Source organism: Leishmania panamensis (genome assembly GCF_000755165.1).
Source record: "Leishmania panamensis strain MHOM/PA/94/PSC-1 chromosome 29 sequence".
Taxonomy (NCBI): Eukaryota; Euglenozoa; class Kinetoplastea; order Trypanosomatida; family Trypanosomatidae; genus Leishmania; species Leishmania panamensis.
The window spans coordinates 811,142-829,259 of NC_025875.1; the positions used below are offsets into that span (position 1 = coordinate 811,142).

The window sequence follows — 18,118 nt, forward strand, 5'->3', positions numbered from 1 at the left end:
TTGTCTAGAAGCAGTCGGGTCAAAGTAGCTTACCCGAATAAGAAAAAAAAAAACAATCGAGAAACTGCCTGCTGCGTGGACTACAGAAGGTTGCTGTGCTCTTACGCTGGAACATACCCTCCCCCCACACACACACGCGCACACCCCTGCAGGCATCAGTACATCGCCCCTTTTTTTTCCTCTTTCGCTTGTGTTGTATCAGGCAGCCGTGCCGTAGACGCGGCACATAATGTTTAGGGCCTCGCGCTTCCAATACTTGAGACGGATCGGGTCGGCCATCGTCAGCTGCTTCGCCTTGCTTAGCGCGGCAGCCTCGTAGGCGAGGAAGTTGAGGACGACAGCATCCTGGCGGTCTTTCAGCTTGCCAACGTCCGCTGCGCTCTTCTCCGGCCCACCCCACGGACACGGTCTCAGCCACTCTGACAGGAGACCCTCACGGTACGCCTCCGACGGGCGAAGCTGCCGCACCCGGCGCCGCTGTGCCGCGTCCATGTACGTCAGCCACATTTCTTCCAGAATCGCTTGGCAGACCAAGTACTGCGCACTGTCGACTTGGTGAAAGCTATCTAGCATGTACTGAGAGCTGCGCTCGTAGAGAGGGGCTAGCGCGGCAATCGCCTGCGGCTTGGGTTCTTGCCCAGGTGAGGTTATCGCGTCGCTAGCCACCGCCAAGCGCAAGATGCGCGCCGCCTGCTCCTCCAGCTCGGTAACTCGAGCCGAAATGACAGTGTGCAGGACCCGCTGCATGTACCGCAGCAGTCCAAAGCTCTCCACGTAGGTATCCCACGGAACACAGCGTTGGCGGTCACGGAGGAGATGCAGGAGTTCCGTGAAGGGGCAGACGGTGCCGGCGTCGGCGTTGGCGGACAGCTCAGAGTTCGTGAGTGCGACCGGGGTGAGCAGAGGGGCATCGGCGAGGTAGCGCTGAAGTTCCTCACTGCCGTCCGTTCTGGCGTGCTCTGCCGCCCAAACATGCTGCCGCGTGGTGAGTATATGGAAGAGGAGGGCAACGGACCGGGTGTGGGTGTAGGCGGCCTCGTTCGTTGGATCCACATACAGCCACTGCAGGGAGTAATTCATCTCCACTGCACAAACGATTCGCGCAGTGCGCTGCCAGTTCGTGTTGGTTGGGAGTGTGCCAACAGTACTCGTGTAACGGTCAGAGCAGAGTTGCCGCCAGAGGCGACGGAACAGAGCTTCCCTCAAGAGAACAAAGCGGTGACACCAGACTGAGTTGTTGCGGCAGTCTTGATAGATAAGCTGCGCCGTGAACTGCAGCTCCTCAGTGAGGGGACTCGGCGGTAGGGTGGGTGAGAGCGCCGCCGGCGCGGCGCTCTCCGAGGCAGTGATCCAGCCGGGGTGCGGTGTAAAGTACGACTCCTGGTCGTCTACAGCTCCCGTAAGTTTTATCGCGTGCTCCTCCAGAGCCTCCCGCGACGGAGGCGTCAGCAGGAAGGAGAATGCCTGCAGGTACCAAGACAGGTGCAGCCAGGCGTGGTAGTTCTTCCCATCCTCATTGCATAGCACTGCCCTCAGCGTCGGCCGTTCGTCAATGGCAGAAAAATCAAGGCCGGCGTGGCGACGCAGGTAATCGCTAAGGGTTGCCTCACTTGCCAATGCGGGCACAAGCGGACTGCTGTCCTCCGCTTGTTGCTCCGGCTTTCCATCGGCGGCGGCGGCGTCCGCACTGCACCGGACATAAGAAGGGGTCTGCTGGAGTGCGTACGTCAGCAGTTCCCTTCGATGATGCCACACCTGGAAGTTCTTGTGGTACAGCCGTGTGAAGCAGCCGACCGCTGCCAATTCCCAATGCACCGCACGCCACGGGCTCGGTCGACCTTCCCACAGAATGTCGGCGCGCGCGGGGAGCCAGTGCTGCGACGTCAGTCTCAACTTCTTCTGCTGTTCGTCCAGTTTACGCAGCGCCTCTTGCTTCTCCGCTTCCGAGGCAGTGCAGGAGAGGATGGCCTCCGGCACCGGAAATGCCGGCAGCGCATCGCGGGTCGCTTGCTCCAACACTGCAGGGGACATGAGCACATCACGTCGATCTTTCCAAACGGTGTAGTTGGAGGTGCATTGACGAAGCGCAAACGCCAGCAGAAGAAACCAGCGTGCCGCTGAGGTGTGAATGGCGTGAATTACAGGTGGCAGCTCACCACTTCCGCATTGCTCACCGTGGGCGGGGAGAATTGGGGTGTAGTCCAGTTGATCTCGAAGGGAGCGGTAGACGCCGTAGATGAAGCTGAAGTTTGGTGAGTAGTGAATCTTCGCGACGGGGTGCTCTGGCAAGGCATGTGAACTCTCGTCCGCTGGTGTTACGTCCGCGACAAGCGGTACGAAGGCCTCGACGCAGGCGAGCTGATAGAGCCACTCCCCATCCTTGGAGCTCTGTGAGTAGGCGGAGGAAGCAGACACCCACGACGATAGCGATGACGAGGAGGAGGAGGAGGAGCGGTTGGAACGCGACATTGCGCCTGCGATGTCCACGCGAAGGCGTACGCGGTGATGGATGGCTGGGAGTAAATAAAGAGATATGGGAGTGGGAGAGAATGTACAAAGTAAAGAGAGAGGCGGGGCGTGAGGAGAGAGGCAGGCGGACATGCGAGTACGCTGCACTCTTTGTATGTGAGGTGTTCGTCAGGGAGTGGGGGCATTTGCAAACGCATTGCATCCGCACCCAGCAGTTACCTCGTTCTTGCATGGCCTGTCATGAATTTCCATCGGGAGACATTCTGCACATCCCGGCGAGGAAGACCATGTTCGCCAGCCGATGGGTCGAAGGAGAAGGGGAAGGGGATGAGTGCGAGGTTAAGGCAGCCCCTCCCTTTTTTTTCCTCTCTTGGAATGCCGCTTGGCTGGGTCTTTCCTTTCCCCTCGTTGGTAAATGACAAGTACGATGTTTTCGAGGCACCATCGCTCAGGCGTACAGTGCAGGCGTCTCGCTGACGCGCTGATCGTGCGAGTGAAGTCGGACTGCTTGTGAAGCTGCTGCTACTGGTTGACGAAGCCGTGGCAGACAGGTAGCCCTGTCCGTGCGTACAGACACACTTGAGGGCGGAAGAAGAAAAAGGGGTGGCGGAGGATGGCGACAACAGCGTAGAGATAGACATACACCCAAGCTGATTGGCATACACACACGCCCACGTACATAACATGCAGAGACAACCACATATGGAGGATAGCCAGGGCTTTCTCAGGGGAATACCGGTTCGCCTCTTCGTTCTCACGTATTCTTCTCCCTTCTGAGGTATACATGCGAGCAGTGCTGAAACAACAACAACGCGAGAGCAAGACGAGTAAAGAATAAACAAGCACGCGAAAAAAGGAAAAAAAAAAGCAGCAAGAGAAGCGAAAGAGAGGCGAGAAAAGCTACAGGTGATGTAGAGAACCAGACAATAGGGCCTGCCGCACTTGTCGAAGAGAGCGGGGTGTACGGAGGAGGAGGACTGGGGGCGAGAGGATTGATGGGCACCGACCTGGCTACCCACGGCTGTCCAAAGGCGTCCCTCCTCTTCTGTGCATTACGTTCTCATATCATGATAACCTTCAATAACGCTACAATTCCCTTTCGTTTCTTTGTGGGTGGTGGTGCGGGTACGATGTTAGTGCAAGCAGAGGCAGGGTGGACTGGGTGAGAGGTGAGGTAGGCGATGAGCGGAGGCAGTGGAAGGAAGTCAGGGAGAAAGCAGCATTGAGCCCACCCGGTTTCCCTTCTCACTTCTCCAGTTGAACACCCACGATTATAGCAGCAGGTTGCCTTTCTCAAGACCAATGACGGCGCATGGCCCCCTTTTCTTTTTGCCTGTGAGTTTCCGTGTACAGGAACAGGATGACGCCGAGGTGTGCGCGACCATGAAGATCCACACTGGTGCATCCTCAGTTCGGCACCCCCTATTCTCACAAACCGCACGCGCCACGCCCTGTGCTTACGAGCCCGTCGGGCAACAAAAATGGCATTCGCAGAACCACCACTCCCTCCCCTCGCTCCCCCCCACACAACCGAGGTCTGCATCAGCCGAGCTTGCAGGGCACAAGTTTCCTGCATATGCCGACAATCTGCACTGCTGGATAGCGGTCACAAGGCTTACGAGAGACGAGGCAGGAGACGAGAAGGAGCAGACAACCGATATCAGGAATCGCTCCACTGTCCGGCTGCCAATGGCACCATCACCGTTCCCCTCCTTCTCTTCTCGCACGTCTTTGCGACGCTTCCATCCACCCGTGCCACAGGACCGTCGAGGAGATTACGGGGAGACAATCGCAGGAGCACGTGGGTGGCGGCAGAGATGTGAGGAGTGGAAACAAGCAAGCAATGCGCAACATAGAGAAAATCAAAAAACAACAACGAAGAAGTCGGTCTGTGCCTCAGGGGAGGGAGGAGGTAAAAAGGGGATGAGATGAAGACGGCGGCAAAGACGATGAAGTCCAGAAAGGGTCAAAGCAGAAAGCAAAGAACAACAAGAGAGCGAAGAGAGACAGGGAGAGTGGAGTGGGGTGGGTTGGGGTGAGGGGGAGGTCAAATTGTTAGATGAACTTACTGCTTGAACGATTACTCTCTCTCTTGCTTGATGTTCGCTTACTTCTTTGCCTTCCCTTCTTCACCGTCAGTCTCGGCTCGGTTTCTTGAGTAGTGATGGTGGGTGTCTGGATGATACTCGGTCGCCCTCGTATCTTGCACTGCGTGTGTGTGTGTGTGTGTGTACCAGTCGTGGCGCTGCTGCTGCAGAGAATGAATGACAACGTCCTGCAGATTGCATTCTCATCGTCTTGACTGCCTTCTTGTAGAACGCACACTACACGCAACGAAGCACCTTGCCTATCCCAGCAGCGCACAGAGAGAGAGAGAGAGGGCGGAAAGCAGTGCCAACACCGCACGCGAGAAGGAAAAAAAATCAAGCAAGGGAAAGAGAGAGAGGGAGAGGAGGGCAACATTAAAGGCATTGAGGCACAGCCTGTGAAGGGAGCTGTTACGCGACTACATAAGCATCTTCGAGAACATGTCGTTTCCCTTGTCATCGACGATGATGAACGCAGGAAAATCCACAACCTCGATCTTCCACACCGCCTCCATGCCGAGTTCCGGGAAGGCGATGCATTTCACTTCCTTGATCGAGTCCTTGGCGAGTATGGCCGCTGGACCGCCGATGCTGCCAAGGTAGAAGCCACCGTGCTTCTTGCACGCGTCTGTCACCTGCTTGCTGCGGTTGCCCTTGGCGAGCATGATGTGGCTGCCGCCGTGCGACTGAAAGAGATCGACGTAGGAGTCCATGCGGCCGGCCGTTGTCGGACCGAAGGAACCAGAGGCGTAGCCCTCTGGCGTCTTGGCGGGCCCAGCGTAGTAGATTGGCGACGTCTTCATGTAGTCCGGCAGCGGTTCGCCGCTATCTAGAATCTCTTTGATCTTGGCGTGAGCCGTATCGCGGGCCACGATGAGGGTGCCGTTTAGCATCACACGGGTTCCGACCGGGTACTGACTGAGCTGCCGACGCACCTCGTCAATGGGGCGCTTTAGGTCGACGTTCACGCTTGTGATACTTAGGTTTGCTGTCGTGATGTCGGGCAGGTACTGCGCCGGGTTTTCCTCCAGTTGCTCAATGTAAATGCCGTTCTTGTTGATCTTCGCAAGAATCTGGCGATCTGCGCTGCAGGACACCGCAAGGCCTACTGGGCAGGAGGCGCCGTGGCGGGGCAACCGAATCACGCGCGCCTGGTGGGCGAAGTACTTACCACCAAACTGCGCACCAATCCCGCTCTTCTGTGCCACCTCCATCACGACTGCTTCCCACTCGAGGTCGCGGAAGGCGCGGCCATGCTTGTCGCCGGTAGTCGGGAGAGAGTCGTAGTAGCGGCAGCTGGCTAACTTCACTGTTTTCATGGTCATCTCAGCGCTCGTGCCGCCGATGACGAGGGCGATGTGGTAGGGCGGGCAGGCGGCCGTGCCAAGGGTCTTGAGCTTCTCCTCGATGAAGGCACGCAGTGACTTGGGGTTCAGCAGTGCCTTGGTTTCCTGGTACAGGTATGCCTTGTTTGCTGAGCCGCCTCCCTTGGCAATGAAGAGGAACTCGTAGCCGCTTCCGGGCACCGCGAGCAGGTCGAGCTGGGCGGGAAGGTTGTCGCCTGTGTTGCACTCTTTGAACATGTCCAGTGCGGCCGTCTGGCTGTAACGCAGGTTGTGATATTTGTAGGCGTTCCACACACCCTTGGACAGGTATTTCTCGTCCTCACCGCCGGTCCAGCAGAGCTCACCACGCTTGCCGAGCACGATGGCCGTGCCGGTATCCTGGCACGATGGCAGTACGCGACCTGCCGCAATGCAGGCGTTCTTCAGCAGCGTCATGGCGACGTAGCGGTCGTTGTCAGAGGACTCGGGGTCATCAATGGCGCGGCGCCAGCCCTCCAGGTGATCCTTGCGGAAGAAGTGGTGCACATCCGAGTAGGCACGGTGGGCGACAATAGTGAGAGCCTCTGGGTTCACCTTCAGCACCTCTCGTCCGAACACCACCACCTCCTCCACGTACTTCTCGCTCCCCTCGATCTTGGTGAACTGGGTTTCGTGGTGATGCGGATCGGTGGGCTGGAAGATAGCGGAGAAGTGGAAGTCCTTGTTGACAGCGGCCGCGTCCTCGATGTCCTTGATGCCCGCACGGTGGCACCCAATCTCGCACTGGTCGCACAGAGACATGACGTGCGTGACTGGGGGCCGAGTATGGATGGGGCACAGAAGACGAAGACGAAGAGGGGGAATAAAGGAGGTACAGTGACGCTTCTTTCGACGCTCTGACAGCTGCAGTGGGGTGTGTATGGAAGAGAGACTGTGAGGTGAATGAGGCGACAGGCGGTGGCCCAATCCGGTGTGACGCGTTCACCAGAGAATGGTGGAGAGAGGGAGAGAGAGAGGCAAACAACAAAGCGTCGAAGAAGAGGTACAGAGCGGTGCTACAATGACCCAACCCAAAGAGAAGGCGAGGCTGACGGCTATGAGCAAGGGAGAAGCATGCACTCGTTCTTGCTTGTGGTAGTGTCCGAGGGGAAGGGTGGTGGTGGTAAGGCATGGCAAAAGGCGTCGAGAGCAACCAAAAGGAGAAGATCGCGGCCTCCTCTCGTGTTCTCGCCCGGGCGCACCTCTCTTACGCGTCCGCGGCGTCTCTTAGCGACGCCTCTGTCTTTTACCACTGGTGTTGGTGCTCAGGGAGAGTGGGACAGGCACTGCTCTATGTTCCTCTTTTTCTGTGAGAAGGATGACCTTTTTTCCGCACCGTATCCTCTCGCGCTTTGGGCTAGAAGTGGCAAGAGGATACGGTGCATGCGCACTGAAAGGCGGGTGGGTGGAGGTAGGTTCGCGGATGGTTCGAAATGATGGCCTTCAGCACTTCTGCCCCTTTCTCGCCAGCCCCCTGCGCCATCAGATTCGGTCGTTTGCTTGTCGAAGCGGTACACTCTTAGTGCGCGTGTGCGACTGTCCACCACCTCCCACTATCGTTTGGCAGCGCTCGTTGCATCTGCCAAGCCCATCTCCACGCACGCGTCGCACTCCACTACACACGGGTGCGTGTGCAGCCGCTGCTCTGCCGTCCACGTGGCTGTGTTTTGTTGGTGCGCCAAGGGCATACGCGGTGCGCTTTTTCATCAAAAAGGACGCCGTCCGTGAGACAAAAAATGTCACCTGTCAGCCCGGCGCCTCCTCCACCGCCGCACTGCCTCTTCCTGCGTCCTCATCTTTTGCCAGCATAGAGTGACGCTTCATCAATGGAGGCAGAGCCGCCGCGTCCTCAGACATAGTACGCAGCTGCCGCACCACTTCAGCTGCCCGCAGCACGGGTGAACATAGACCTGGCACTGACAAACGCCGCCACTGCTCCGTGCAAAGATGTGGTACGTGAGGTTGGCGAGGAAGACACACGTGATGCCATTCGTGATGGCCACCTAAAAGAGTCTGTGCGTTGTCCTCGCCGAGGGCAATGATGGTAAAACATATTCGATCTTGAAAGCGGCCCCGAGGCACTGTCTAGTTCGAGTCCATGCCGATAAGCGTGAACTTGGCGCGAGGTGGAGACCTGCGAGTTACTCTCTACATTTGGCTGCCCTTGCCCTCGTACCTCGCCCTCGTGGACGCGCACAGTGATGGCGAAGGGATGGGGTGAGGTAGACGCATCTCTGTGCAAGGGTCGTGTGCCAAGCACCTTCTTACGTGCCCAGTAGCTGCGTAAATTTGGCCATGAGGAAGGAGCTGGCGTAGAGCATGTACCACGGTACCAACAGTAGCCCAGCGCCTGCCTCTACCCAGTTCACCAGCCATTGAAGGTGTACTACATCTGCAGATGCCTACTTAGCACGCACGTGCGCCAGTTTGCTCTCACAGAGCTGAATCCAGTTGATCAATTTTGTTGCACTAATGCTATGAGTGATGCGCAACGACGTGGTGCAGGTCCGGCTCGCCACGGCTTGGCCTCCATGCCGCTGCAGCTGTTGCTCCACGACTTTCCAGTTGCTCAGTGAAGAAAAAGAGCCCGCACCGCCGTCGACGTCACTTGGCCCTGCTGTGCCTGTCACCGTCTTCCGCCACGCCTCGACACTGCCAGGGGTACCATAGAGAACACAAAACACGTAGTCGTTGAACAGGCAGCTCGCCACCTTCTCCCGTCGAGCGCGTGGCATCACCCCTAGAGAGCCGGAGAGCCTGGTCGAAAAGGGCTGTGGCTGCAGCTGTGAGGCAGCGTCGAGCAAAGTCATTGCGGTAAACCCAGACATCGAACTCTCGCCATCGCCGAGATAGGAAGTTGCCGCGCCGCGTCCGGGACTGCCGCCGGGATTGCTGCTACCGCTCCCCCTGTCGCCGTGTACTTCGCAGCGGCGTTTCCACCCCATGGAGTCTCCCCTGAGAAGCCCGACTTGCGTCTCCGCAAGAAATCTGCGCAGTGTATGTTCGAAGGCCTCCCGTGCGGCAGCCAGGTGCGGAACGAAGGTAGCATCTTTGACTGTCCTGCCCTACAGCAGGCGGACTACCAGTAGAAAGTGGGGGGTGAAACCAACACGACGGTGCGTAGAATCTGTAAAGGCGTATCCAAGCACCTCGACCACCACTGAGTGCCGGCGGTGCACGTACCCGTCCAGCACCGACTTCTTTCTTCTTGTTGGCAGCCGCTTCTCCAGCTAGGCTGAGACGGTCAGCTGAGGGAGCGCATGCTCTCCTCCAGTGCGGGTCGAAGGTGGCGTGCAGTTCAGTGAGCTCCTTCCTCGTGTACCCAGTGTCCACCGTGCCGCACGGTGAGGAGCGCGCCGCCCTCTACCTCGTTGTCGTGACCGACCGACCCTCGCAGAGGACTCATCAGCAAAAAGTAGTGTAGGTGCGAGCTGCCGAACTTCCTGCCGTCGTAGCGGTCGACGACAACCGGGGCGAGCGATCTCGTCAAACCGGCAAGGTGGTCCGCTTTCAGCTTTATACAGGCAAGCTTCCGCTTGGCTGGCCTGTACAGGATGGTTGCCGTCTTCAAAACCACACCCTGATATTCCGCCCCCCCCCCCACCGCCTTTCCCAGCTCCGCCATGATCAACGCTGTGGTGCCAACCACTTCAACGGTGATGACCTCGAGGCGGACTAACGGCTCTCTCAGCACCTCCTGCAGCCGCTACCGGCGCTGTGTCAGCGGAACCTGCAGTAGCGACTGCGCGTTGTGGCGCACCAGATTGAACACCACAAAGCAAAACCAGCGACGACCGCCGTCTTCGACGCGGCCTCCCGCCTCCCATTGCCGCGGAGTGGAAACGATTCGTTCTCGCAGCCGTGGCGAAGATGCGATGGAGACAGACCTCTAAGTAGGACTGCAGGCCCCCATTGCTGATGAGGAGCTCATGAGCATCGGAAGCAAGGCGAAACAGAAGGGGTGCGATGAATCTATCGAGCGAAAAAGTGCAGGAAACATGCAAAAAAAAAAATGTACACCCGCACTGCAGCAAAGTGCAGAGATGGTCCCGGTGCTGGTAGGGACGGGAGTGGAGAGCGCGACATGAGAGGAGTCAAAGAGGAATGGTGAGGTGGAGGCGAGTCACCGAGCAATGCCGACGAGAGAAAGGCTTTTCCTGAAGCCGATGTTGCTAACCCTCCCTCCCCCATACGTTTGCGCTGCCTCACGCGGTGGAGGTGGGGGTGTGGGGTAGCCTGCACTTCTGCCTGTGTCTTGGACGGATGCCGTATTTCCCCGTGGTTGCTTTGTTTGTTTAGATGATGTTGTTGTTGTTCGCGCCGCTTTTTTTCTACATTGCGCTTGTCTCACGCTGCGTAAGCGCGCCATGGCGAAGTAGGCGACTGCGAGGATGGAGAGAGGGGGTGGGGAGTGCACAATTGTCTCCGTTGCGTAGCTGAGCGGAAGCGAAAAAACAAACAAACAAACCAACAACACAAAGGAAATCGAGGAGTCGAAGTGCACTCGGAAAGGGCAGTACAGCGACAAGAGGTAAACAACAACTTGACGAGCATAGCACAGAGACTCAGAGGACACGACACCGCTGCTACGTTACGTAGCCCTATTCACGTATTGGGCCACTTTCAAGCACACGCAGCAGTGTGCGTACGGACATCATGCACTAGCCAAGGTGGCAGGCTCCCTCGCCCCTTTACCGTTGTGCTGTTTTACTCACGGATACGGCTCACGATACAGTACGGGTAGACGCGCCGAAAGGTAGTTGGCGGATTCGGAGAGCGTACGCAGCTCCTGCAGGCGCTGCTCCACCTCCGCCTGCACGTGGTGGTCGTCCTTGCCGCGCGATGCCACGTAGGCCGCCTCTATCCCCTGCACACTGCGTCGCACACCCGCATAGATGCGCAGGGTCTCTTCTACAACGGAACCAAAGACAGCCGACATGGAGGTGCCGCTCATTGAGTTGACCGCGTTCATCGTCAGCTCCGTAGCGCCATCGATCATGCGGCGCTCCCACTCTACTGAGTGCGTTCTCAGCAACTGTCCACTTCTTTGGTTCCATTTATTCTTGTCCTCCTCGTTGTCATCACCGTTTGTGAGTGCCTGCGCCATCTGCGCATCCCGCAATGCTCTCCGCAGCTGCGTGTTTTCATCATCGGCGCGTTCCAGACGAGCAACGACATCCGCACGAGCTTCTTCAGCATCAGCCAGCGCGGCCTCCAGCTCCGCCTTGCCGCGCACCAGCTTCTCCCGCTCAATTGCACGCGGACGTAACATGTTGTTCTCCAGCGCCAACACCTCCGTCGCCTCCATAAACTGCTGCGCCGCTGCGTTCACCATAGGTCGGCCGTAGAGGTCCCAGCAGTTCTCTACCTGCGTACGCAGCACCGCCATGCCGCAGCGCAGTTCACCGAGAGAGCCGTGAAGGATGTCCTGCAGGCGCTGCTGGTGTGCGTCGGAACTTCGAAGGGCTGCCTCCACGGATACCGTCAGCGGCTTTCCCTGTTCTTTCGTCAAGGCAGCGAGCAGATTCTCCTGCACACTGACGAGAGGAACGCGTCGGTATGGCGTACCTGGTAGGCCGCGCAGGCTGTGCGCGAGGGCCTCACACAGCACGTTGCGCTCCTGCTGAAACGATGTCAGCGTCGCCGCCAACTCCGCCACGTTACACTTCTGAGCCTCGACCTCGTCAGATGCGCTGGTCTTTGCCCTCGCGAGGCGTTCCTTCTCTTCCTGGAGTCGGGCAATCTCGGCGCGAAGCAACTTGGCCTCTTTGCTGAAATCGTTTAACAGCATATTGCCCTGCCGCCCGTGGCGAGCCAGGTCTTCTTTTAGCGAGTCGCGCTCCAGCTTCAGAGAGCAAACCACGCTGCACAGCAGGTGCAGCCGCGTGCCGACGGTGACGTTAAGAAGACTGCTGCGGTAGCCCGCGAGCGCCTCCTCTGTCTCTGGCAGCGCCTGCTTGAGGTCCTCGATCTGTGTAGTCAGCAAGGCCACCAGCGCCTCTCCATACCTGGGTGGCTGCTCCGCCTTGTCGTCCTTGAGAAAGCGGCCTTCCAGAACTTGCAGGAGGGAGCGAGACGCGAGACACAGGTTTTGCAAGTCGCCGATGCGCTCCCGCACAGTGGCCTTGGTGTCCTGTAGCACGCTGGCGAAGTCGCCAGGGCGCCGCGATGCCTTCTTCCTACAGCTCTTCATTTCCTGCTGCATGAGACACAGTCCTGACTCCGGGGTACCCTGAAAGGCGGGGAGCGGTTTTTGCTTCGGCTTCAGCGAGCGCTGGGTCGAGGACATTGAGGTGGAGATGGAGTCATCGTCGTCATCTTTAAAGGCGCGGTCCAACCCGGTCAGCATCTGCTCCGATTCCCGCTTCACCGCTTGCAACTCCTGCATCTTGGAGCGAATGAATGGCAGCATGTCACTCAGCCTCACCATCCTGCTGCTCCCCGGCATCGAGCTTGCGGAGGAGGCATTGTTCGCACCATCCACAGCGTCCATCAGCTGCTTCACTTCCTGCACTGACGTGCCCGTCTCCTTGCATATTGCCTCCAGACGGGCGGCGAGTAGGTGACTGTCTACACACCCGGACTGTACCCCAATCTGTGAGTGGTGCTTGGCTGCACCGCCATTCGTCGCTGCGGTGGCCATGGGCGAACTCGCGTTGTGTGGGTGCGCCATGCCGTTCGTCGTGTTTAGTGCCGCCTCATCGGGCGTGCCGCCAAGGGCGAGGATGCCGTGTATGACGGACTCCGACAGGTGCTGCAGGCAGTCCGCCATGTCCTGCACATCTGCCACCAGCGACAGCAGCCGCTTCGTTGCAGCCGCGTCGGTGCCTGGAATGTTTAGAGGCCCGCTAATATTTGCGCGACGGGGCGGCGATCCGGAAGAACGCATTTCCATGAGCGGTTGCGCGAGAGCCGCCACTTTCCGCATCGCCTCCAGCGCCTGCGCCACCTCCGCACAGGCTGCCCGCAAGGCTGGGGTGTGAGGGGGCGATCCAGCGCCGTTTGCGCCCGGGCTCAGTGCTGTGTGGTGCTCTTCCTGTGAAGCAACCGCAGCGACAGACAACCACGGCTGAAGCTCAACAAGCCCCGCCAACACGTCTGCTGTCAGCTGGTCATTGACAGCGGTGAGTGCATCAAGATGCGCGCGCTGCTCCGCTGCACTTTTGTCCATCTGAGCGATGCGGTCGTACAGGATGACAAAGCGATCGTGCAGCTCTGCCAGAACCTCCCAGGTGGATGGGTCGGCATCGTCGAAACTGACGCTGCGACCTGCAGACGCTGCTCTCGACTCTGCTTCAGATGTGCCTGCTGCACCTCCATCTACGCAGAGTGCCCGCAACCCATGCAGTACCACGTTCTCGCGCAGGTGTTCCTGAACCAGCTGCTTCCCAGTAGAGTTGTTGCCGTCCAGTTGCAATATGTACTCCACGTACTCGGACGGGTTGCTGTCGCAGGTCAGTATCGGTGGAGGCCTTTCGTGTGCCTCCCGAAGTGTGAGCGATGCTCTCGGCGACGGTTCCGACGCTGCTGTATCACCCAAATTACGAGTCATGTGATGAAGACGCGTCAAGCAGTCCCGCAGTACATCGCGCAGAAACACACCGATGGCGATGTTTGTGCGATTCTCCTCTTCAACAGCTAACAGCTGGGCCGTCAACTCTTGGCGTGCAGCAGCAGCCGTCTCGATGGTCTCGTGCGCGAAACGAAGTTTCCCCTCAAACTCAGCGACGGCGGCATCATAATTCAACTGTTTCCGCTGCTGGTCCACGAGGCGCCGGTGCAATACCTCATTTGCTTCGCCACTCAACGAATTTTCTACCTCGGCCGCGGCTAGCTGGCTTTGCAGGCTCTCTACCTCTTCACGTAATCTGCGTATTTTCTCGGCGTGCTCGCGCCGCTCCTTCTCCAGTGCCTCCGTCTGTGCATGCAGCGCCAAATCCTTCGCCCTGTTGTCCTCCTCCAGTCCCTCTAGTTCCACCTCCAGCTTCTTGCAGTCCTGAGCTCTCTGAGCTGCCTCACGCTGCAGTGCTTTCACCTGCTGGTGCAGATCCCTCTCGGCGGCGCCGCGGGCCTTTTCGAGATCATCGAGATGCTGCTTGAAAATGTTCTCGCTGGCTTTGCTTTGTTGCACCGCCTCCTTCAGCTCCATCTGTAGTCGCTTCTTCCCCTCTGCGTTTCGCTGCTCCGAGGCTGCGAGGGCCTTCAGTTGCTCTTGAAGCTGGTCCACCTGCTCCCACGAACACGCCAAGGCGTCGAGGAGGGAGCTATCGGCAACCCCGTCAGTTCTTCTAAGCGTCTCGGCGGCTACCGCAGCCACAGCCTTCAGAGTTGTTGCCACCACCTTTGCTGTTGGAGGGTCTACGGATCTGCTCTGTGACACCTCGGCTTCCGCTGCTGAGTCGGACGTCTCTGGTAGCGCGGCAGACCTACTGAGGCGGCTTCTCTGCGACGCTGACTCCAGAGAAAGCTCAACTCCTAGCTCCCTACTATGGGTCTTACCCACAACAACTGCTATGATTTCGTGCGCACTCTTCACAAGCCCATCTAACTCATTCTCCGGCACGCTAGACTGCTCCGCTGCTGCTCGTTGCTGAGCTTGCAGGCACAGCTCTAGAAGTTCTGTAGGCCTTCGATCCCCCTTATCCGCCAGCTTCTCGGCGATACGGCGTGCTACATCAACTTGCTCAGGTGTAGCCATGGCGTCGTCCGGAGGCGCGCTGGTCCGCCTTCGCGCCAACAGTGCCGCAGTCCTCTGACTCATGGTCAACTGCTGGATCGCCGGAGGGGGTCGCAGAATGGCAACGGTGGTGTGCACCACCATGGCGTACTGCTCAAGCTGCTGTCGATAGTCGGCATGGGCAGCCTCCAAATCTTGTGTGCGGTGCCACAGCCGCTCCAGTGCCTCGCTCACCCGCTCCGACGCGCCTCTGCCGGACCACAGCGACGTAAGCACTAGTACCACAACCATGTCCTCGCAGAGGTTGCGCAGAGAGTCCGCGATGTTGGCTGAACGGCTGGCACGGTCTTCATCAGACTCCTGCGACTTCTCCATGAAGTCGGTGTTGGTGGCACCGCGGCCGCCAAGCGCGTCGATCGCGCGAAGAGCAGCATCCTGCAAGTCTTTCACCTCGTTCGTGGATCGCCTACCGTCTTGGTGCACCACTTGCATGGCTCCAACTACAGCCTTGGCATCTTCTATGAGTAGCCGTGACAACTTCTGAAAGTCGATGAGAGATCTCTCCGCCGGCGAGGCGGAGCGGCTACTCAATGACGGCGTCGCCCCATTCACCACCGAGGCCGCGGACGAGGAGTGGCCAAAGGTCACAGCCGGCGCGCCGGAGCGCCGACCACCGCCACTGATGCGAAGCGCAGACTGTCGGCCCGATATGTTGAACCCGCACCGAATGGGTGAGGTTATCAGCGACGGCTCGCGGCTCGATTCCCCGCCGGAATCAGCTGCGGAGTCCACTCGCAGCAGCGGAGATGCCGCTGCCAGGGTGGCACGCGTAGTTTGGGCTGCCAACGCTAGCTCATCGCGCTGTGCCTTGATGGTGGCAGCTTCCCTTGCTTCTTCACTGAGCCGATTGCCCAGGTGCGCGACGCACTCTTTGAGCGATGCGGGTGGCGTGGGCATTTTGGCTACCAATGTGAGGGATGCGAGTGTGTCACCCACCGCGTGCAGTAGGGTCTCGGCGGTGTGTTTTGACTGTCGGGCACTCTCCAGCAGTTTTTTGGAAGACTGCAGTAGTGACGGCAGTGGGGTTGAGGCACCTGACGTGCTGCAAGGGTTTGCTGCAGTGGGGTCCGACTCTTGCAGCGAGTGCAAACGCAGACTTGAGGACCCCTCCATCAGTTTCACCGCTTGCCGCATCGCCTCACGCAGCTCGTTGACCTCCGTTTCATGCTGCTGCTTCGAGGCGCCCAAGTCATCGCGGGTGGCCTCCAGGTCGTTCTGCAGTCTTGACTGTTGCTGAAGGGCTGAATCAAGTTGATTGCGCAGGCTCTTCGTCGCCTGCGCTGTTTTCTGTAACTCCTGCTGGAGGTCCAAAATGGCGTTCTCACGCTCCAAAATCTCGATGGCGTGGTGCTTTGCTGTCTGCGCGTTGTGGAAACTCCACCACTTGAGTAGCATGCGGCTGCGCAGTCGCTCCTTGTTGAGCGCTTCGAGCAGTTCTACGTTGGTCACGGTGCGCTGATTGCGCTCCCGCAGCTTTAAGCGCCACTTGGCGAAGTACCGACGTGCCAGGTGGAGAAAGTCCGCCTTAGACCGCAGCGGCACATCTTGACGCAGGCGAATGGCCGATCGCATGCTTTCAGAGGTTCGCGTTTGCGTAAAGGCAAGCCACTGCATGAAATACCGAGAGTATCCCTGACGAAGGGAGTGGTACTTCAGCATCGTAGAGCACCGTTTCAAGTGAGTCTGTAGCCTGCGCTCCCGGATGGCGGCCACCCACACCGAGAAAGCTCGGGTCGCCTGGAGGAGCTCGTTGCTGCGGCCCAGCAATCGCGCTGTGTGTCTCTGCTTCGCTCTCTCTGTGAGCGCCACCACCACTCTCGGTGACCTATCACGCCTTGCGCTCCTCATCGATGGGTTCACAGCGGTGGTGGCTGCGTTCATCCCGGACCGCAGGCACGAAAGGAGGTAGGGGAGGTAGGGAAAGAGGGTATGAGATGATTGGCAGGGTTGCGTGGCACTCACCGAATCAGCACTGCGAGAAAGCAAACAAGCAAACAAACAAAAAAACGAAAACAAAAAACGTTGGTGGGGCGCGTACGAGGGGTGGGGAGGCGGGAGGGGCGGTGACGTTGAATGGCCTTCTTGTGTTTCTGTCGAGCTCCGCGTGGGACGAAGTCGTGAGGGGGAGAGAGAGTCGGAGGGGTGAGGGACGCACTCACGCACACAGGCGTACACGGAAGCACCGAGGGCAAACAGTGGCACGCTTCACTGGGATACCCACAGAGACATCAAAGCCAAGAGGGAGCGGGAGAGAAAGAGAGAGAGATGGAGCCGAGGCACAATGACGAAAAAGAGGTTAGGGAGGAAAGTGAGCAAGCAGAAAACAAAATAGAGAAAAACAAAAAAGGGCGCAGCAGGCGCGGATCTGACGGGGTGTAGAGCCGCTCTCGTTGGCTCACTCGCGATACCCAGCGTCACTCAGAGAGAGAGAGTTGAGGCGCTAAAAGGAAAAAAATAATACCGAGACAGTAAAAGGGCAGCAACTTAAGTCACGCCAAATAGACAGCGGTGCTGGAGGAGCGAGGAGAGCAGAGACTTGGCGCCACACACGTGCAGACGCGCCACTCTTCAGCCCTACGATGATCAAGGCGGTACGCACGCGGGTGCCAACAGATCGGTGAGTAGGGAAGGGGAAGAAACGTGTAAAGAGGCTTTTTGGAGTACACGACAGTGACGTGAAGTTGATGCTATAGACAGGGAGACAGTGGTGCCACGGGAGGCGTAGTCAGTGGCGCGCGGGTGTCTCCACTTTTCTAGTGTATTGGATGGCGCTACCTGTTGTGCGCGTGTGTCAAAGCAGAGCACCGCTTCTTCACTTTTGTGCGTTGCGTCTTCGTGTGAAGGGAATGGCGGTGTGTAGGCAGAGATGCACGCGCTCCCGTACACACACACACTCAGAGGAGAATTTCTCTGACATCATTCATCCGCGCCAACAGCGTGAAGATGAGAGGTGCCGTGGTGGGGGAGGAGAGGGAAGGTGAATGGCAGCATGTACAGTGCGCGAACCAGTCCAGCACAGCACACCACGACACGAGTAGTGAGGCGTGAGAAGATGGAAGAGAAGCAAAGAGAATAACAAGTGAGAGAGAGAGAGAGCGAAAAAAAGGGAGAGAGGGAATATGAGCAATGCCAAGGGAAGACGCAACGATGCGTTTCATCAGAATGTCACCCACACGCCACCTTACCGCGCGGTCATGGTCTCATACGTGATGGACAGTACCAGAGAGGGAGGGGGAGACAGAGCGACAATGCGTCGGTCGCTCGGCTCTTTCGGCATCTGCCTGTTTCCAACGAGTTCGCATTTCATCTGTGTCGCCTCCTGTAGTACATTGACTGAGCAAAGAACGCTTTTCTGACAAGTCGAAAAGGCGACTCAGGGTGAAGGAAAGAAAGAGCAGAGCGGGAAAAAACAACAGAAGCGAAGTAGCGGATGTCAGAGAGAGGGAGCCAAGACGACGGCA

At 58.3% G+C, this 18,118-nt stretch overlaps 3 protein-coding genes and 1 pseudogene across 3 annotated transcripts; all 4 read right to left on the bottom strand.

Moving 5' to 3' along the window:
• Window positions 1-198: 198 nt before the first annotated feature.
• LPMP_291960 (protein farnesyltransferase alpha subunit, putative) lies at window positions 199-2,469 on the bottom strand (the record flags this gene model as incomplete). The annotated part of the gene is made up of 1 exon (XM_010702499.1): window positions 199-2,469. The coding sequence occupies one exon, from the start codon at window positions 2,467-2,469 to the stop codon at window positions 199-201; it is 2,271 nt and encodes a 756-aa protein (XP_010700801.1).
• A 2,506-nt stretch (window positions 2,470-4,975) lies between these two features.
• On the bottom strand, window positions 4,976-6,682 carry LPMP_291970 (fumarate hydratase, putative; the record flags this gene model as incomplete). The annotated part of the gene is made up of 1 exon (XM_010702500.1): window positions 4,976-6,682. One exon carries the CDS (start codon window positions 6,680-6,682, stop codon window positions 4,976-4,978), a length of 1,707 nt encoding a protein of 568 aa, XP_010700802.1.
• Window positions 6,683-8,184: 1,502 nt separating this feature from the next.
• Window positions 8,185-8,655, bottom strand: LPMP_291980 (annotated as a pseudogene).
• A 1,976-nt stretch (window positions 8,656-10,631) lies between these two features.
• LPMP_291990 (hypothetical protein) lies at window positions 10,632-16,538 on the bottom strand (the record flags this gene model as incomplete). Its single annotated transcript, XM_010702501.1, has 1 exon — window positions 10,632-16,538. The coding sequence occupies one exon, from the start codon at window positions 16,536-16,538 to the stop codon at window positions 10,632-10,634; it is 5,907 nt and encodes a 1,968-aa protein (XP_010700803.1).
• Between the last annotated feature and the right edge of the window lie 1,580 nt (window positions 16,539-18,118).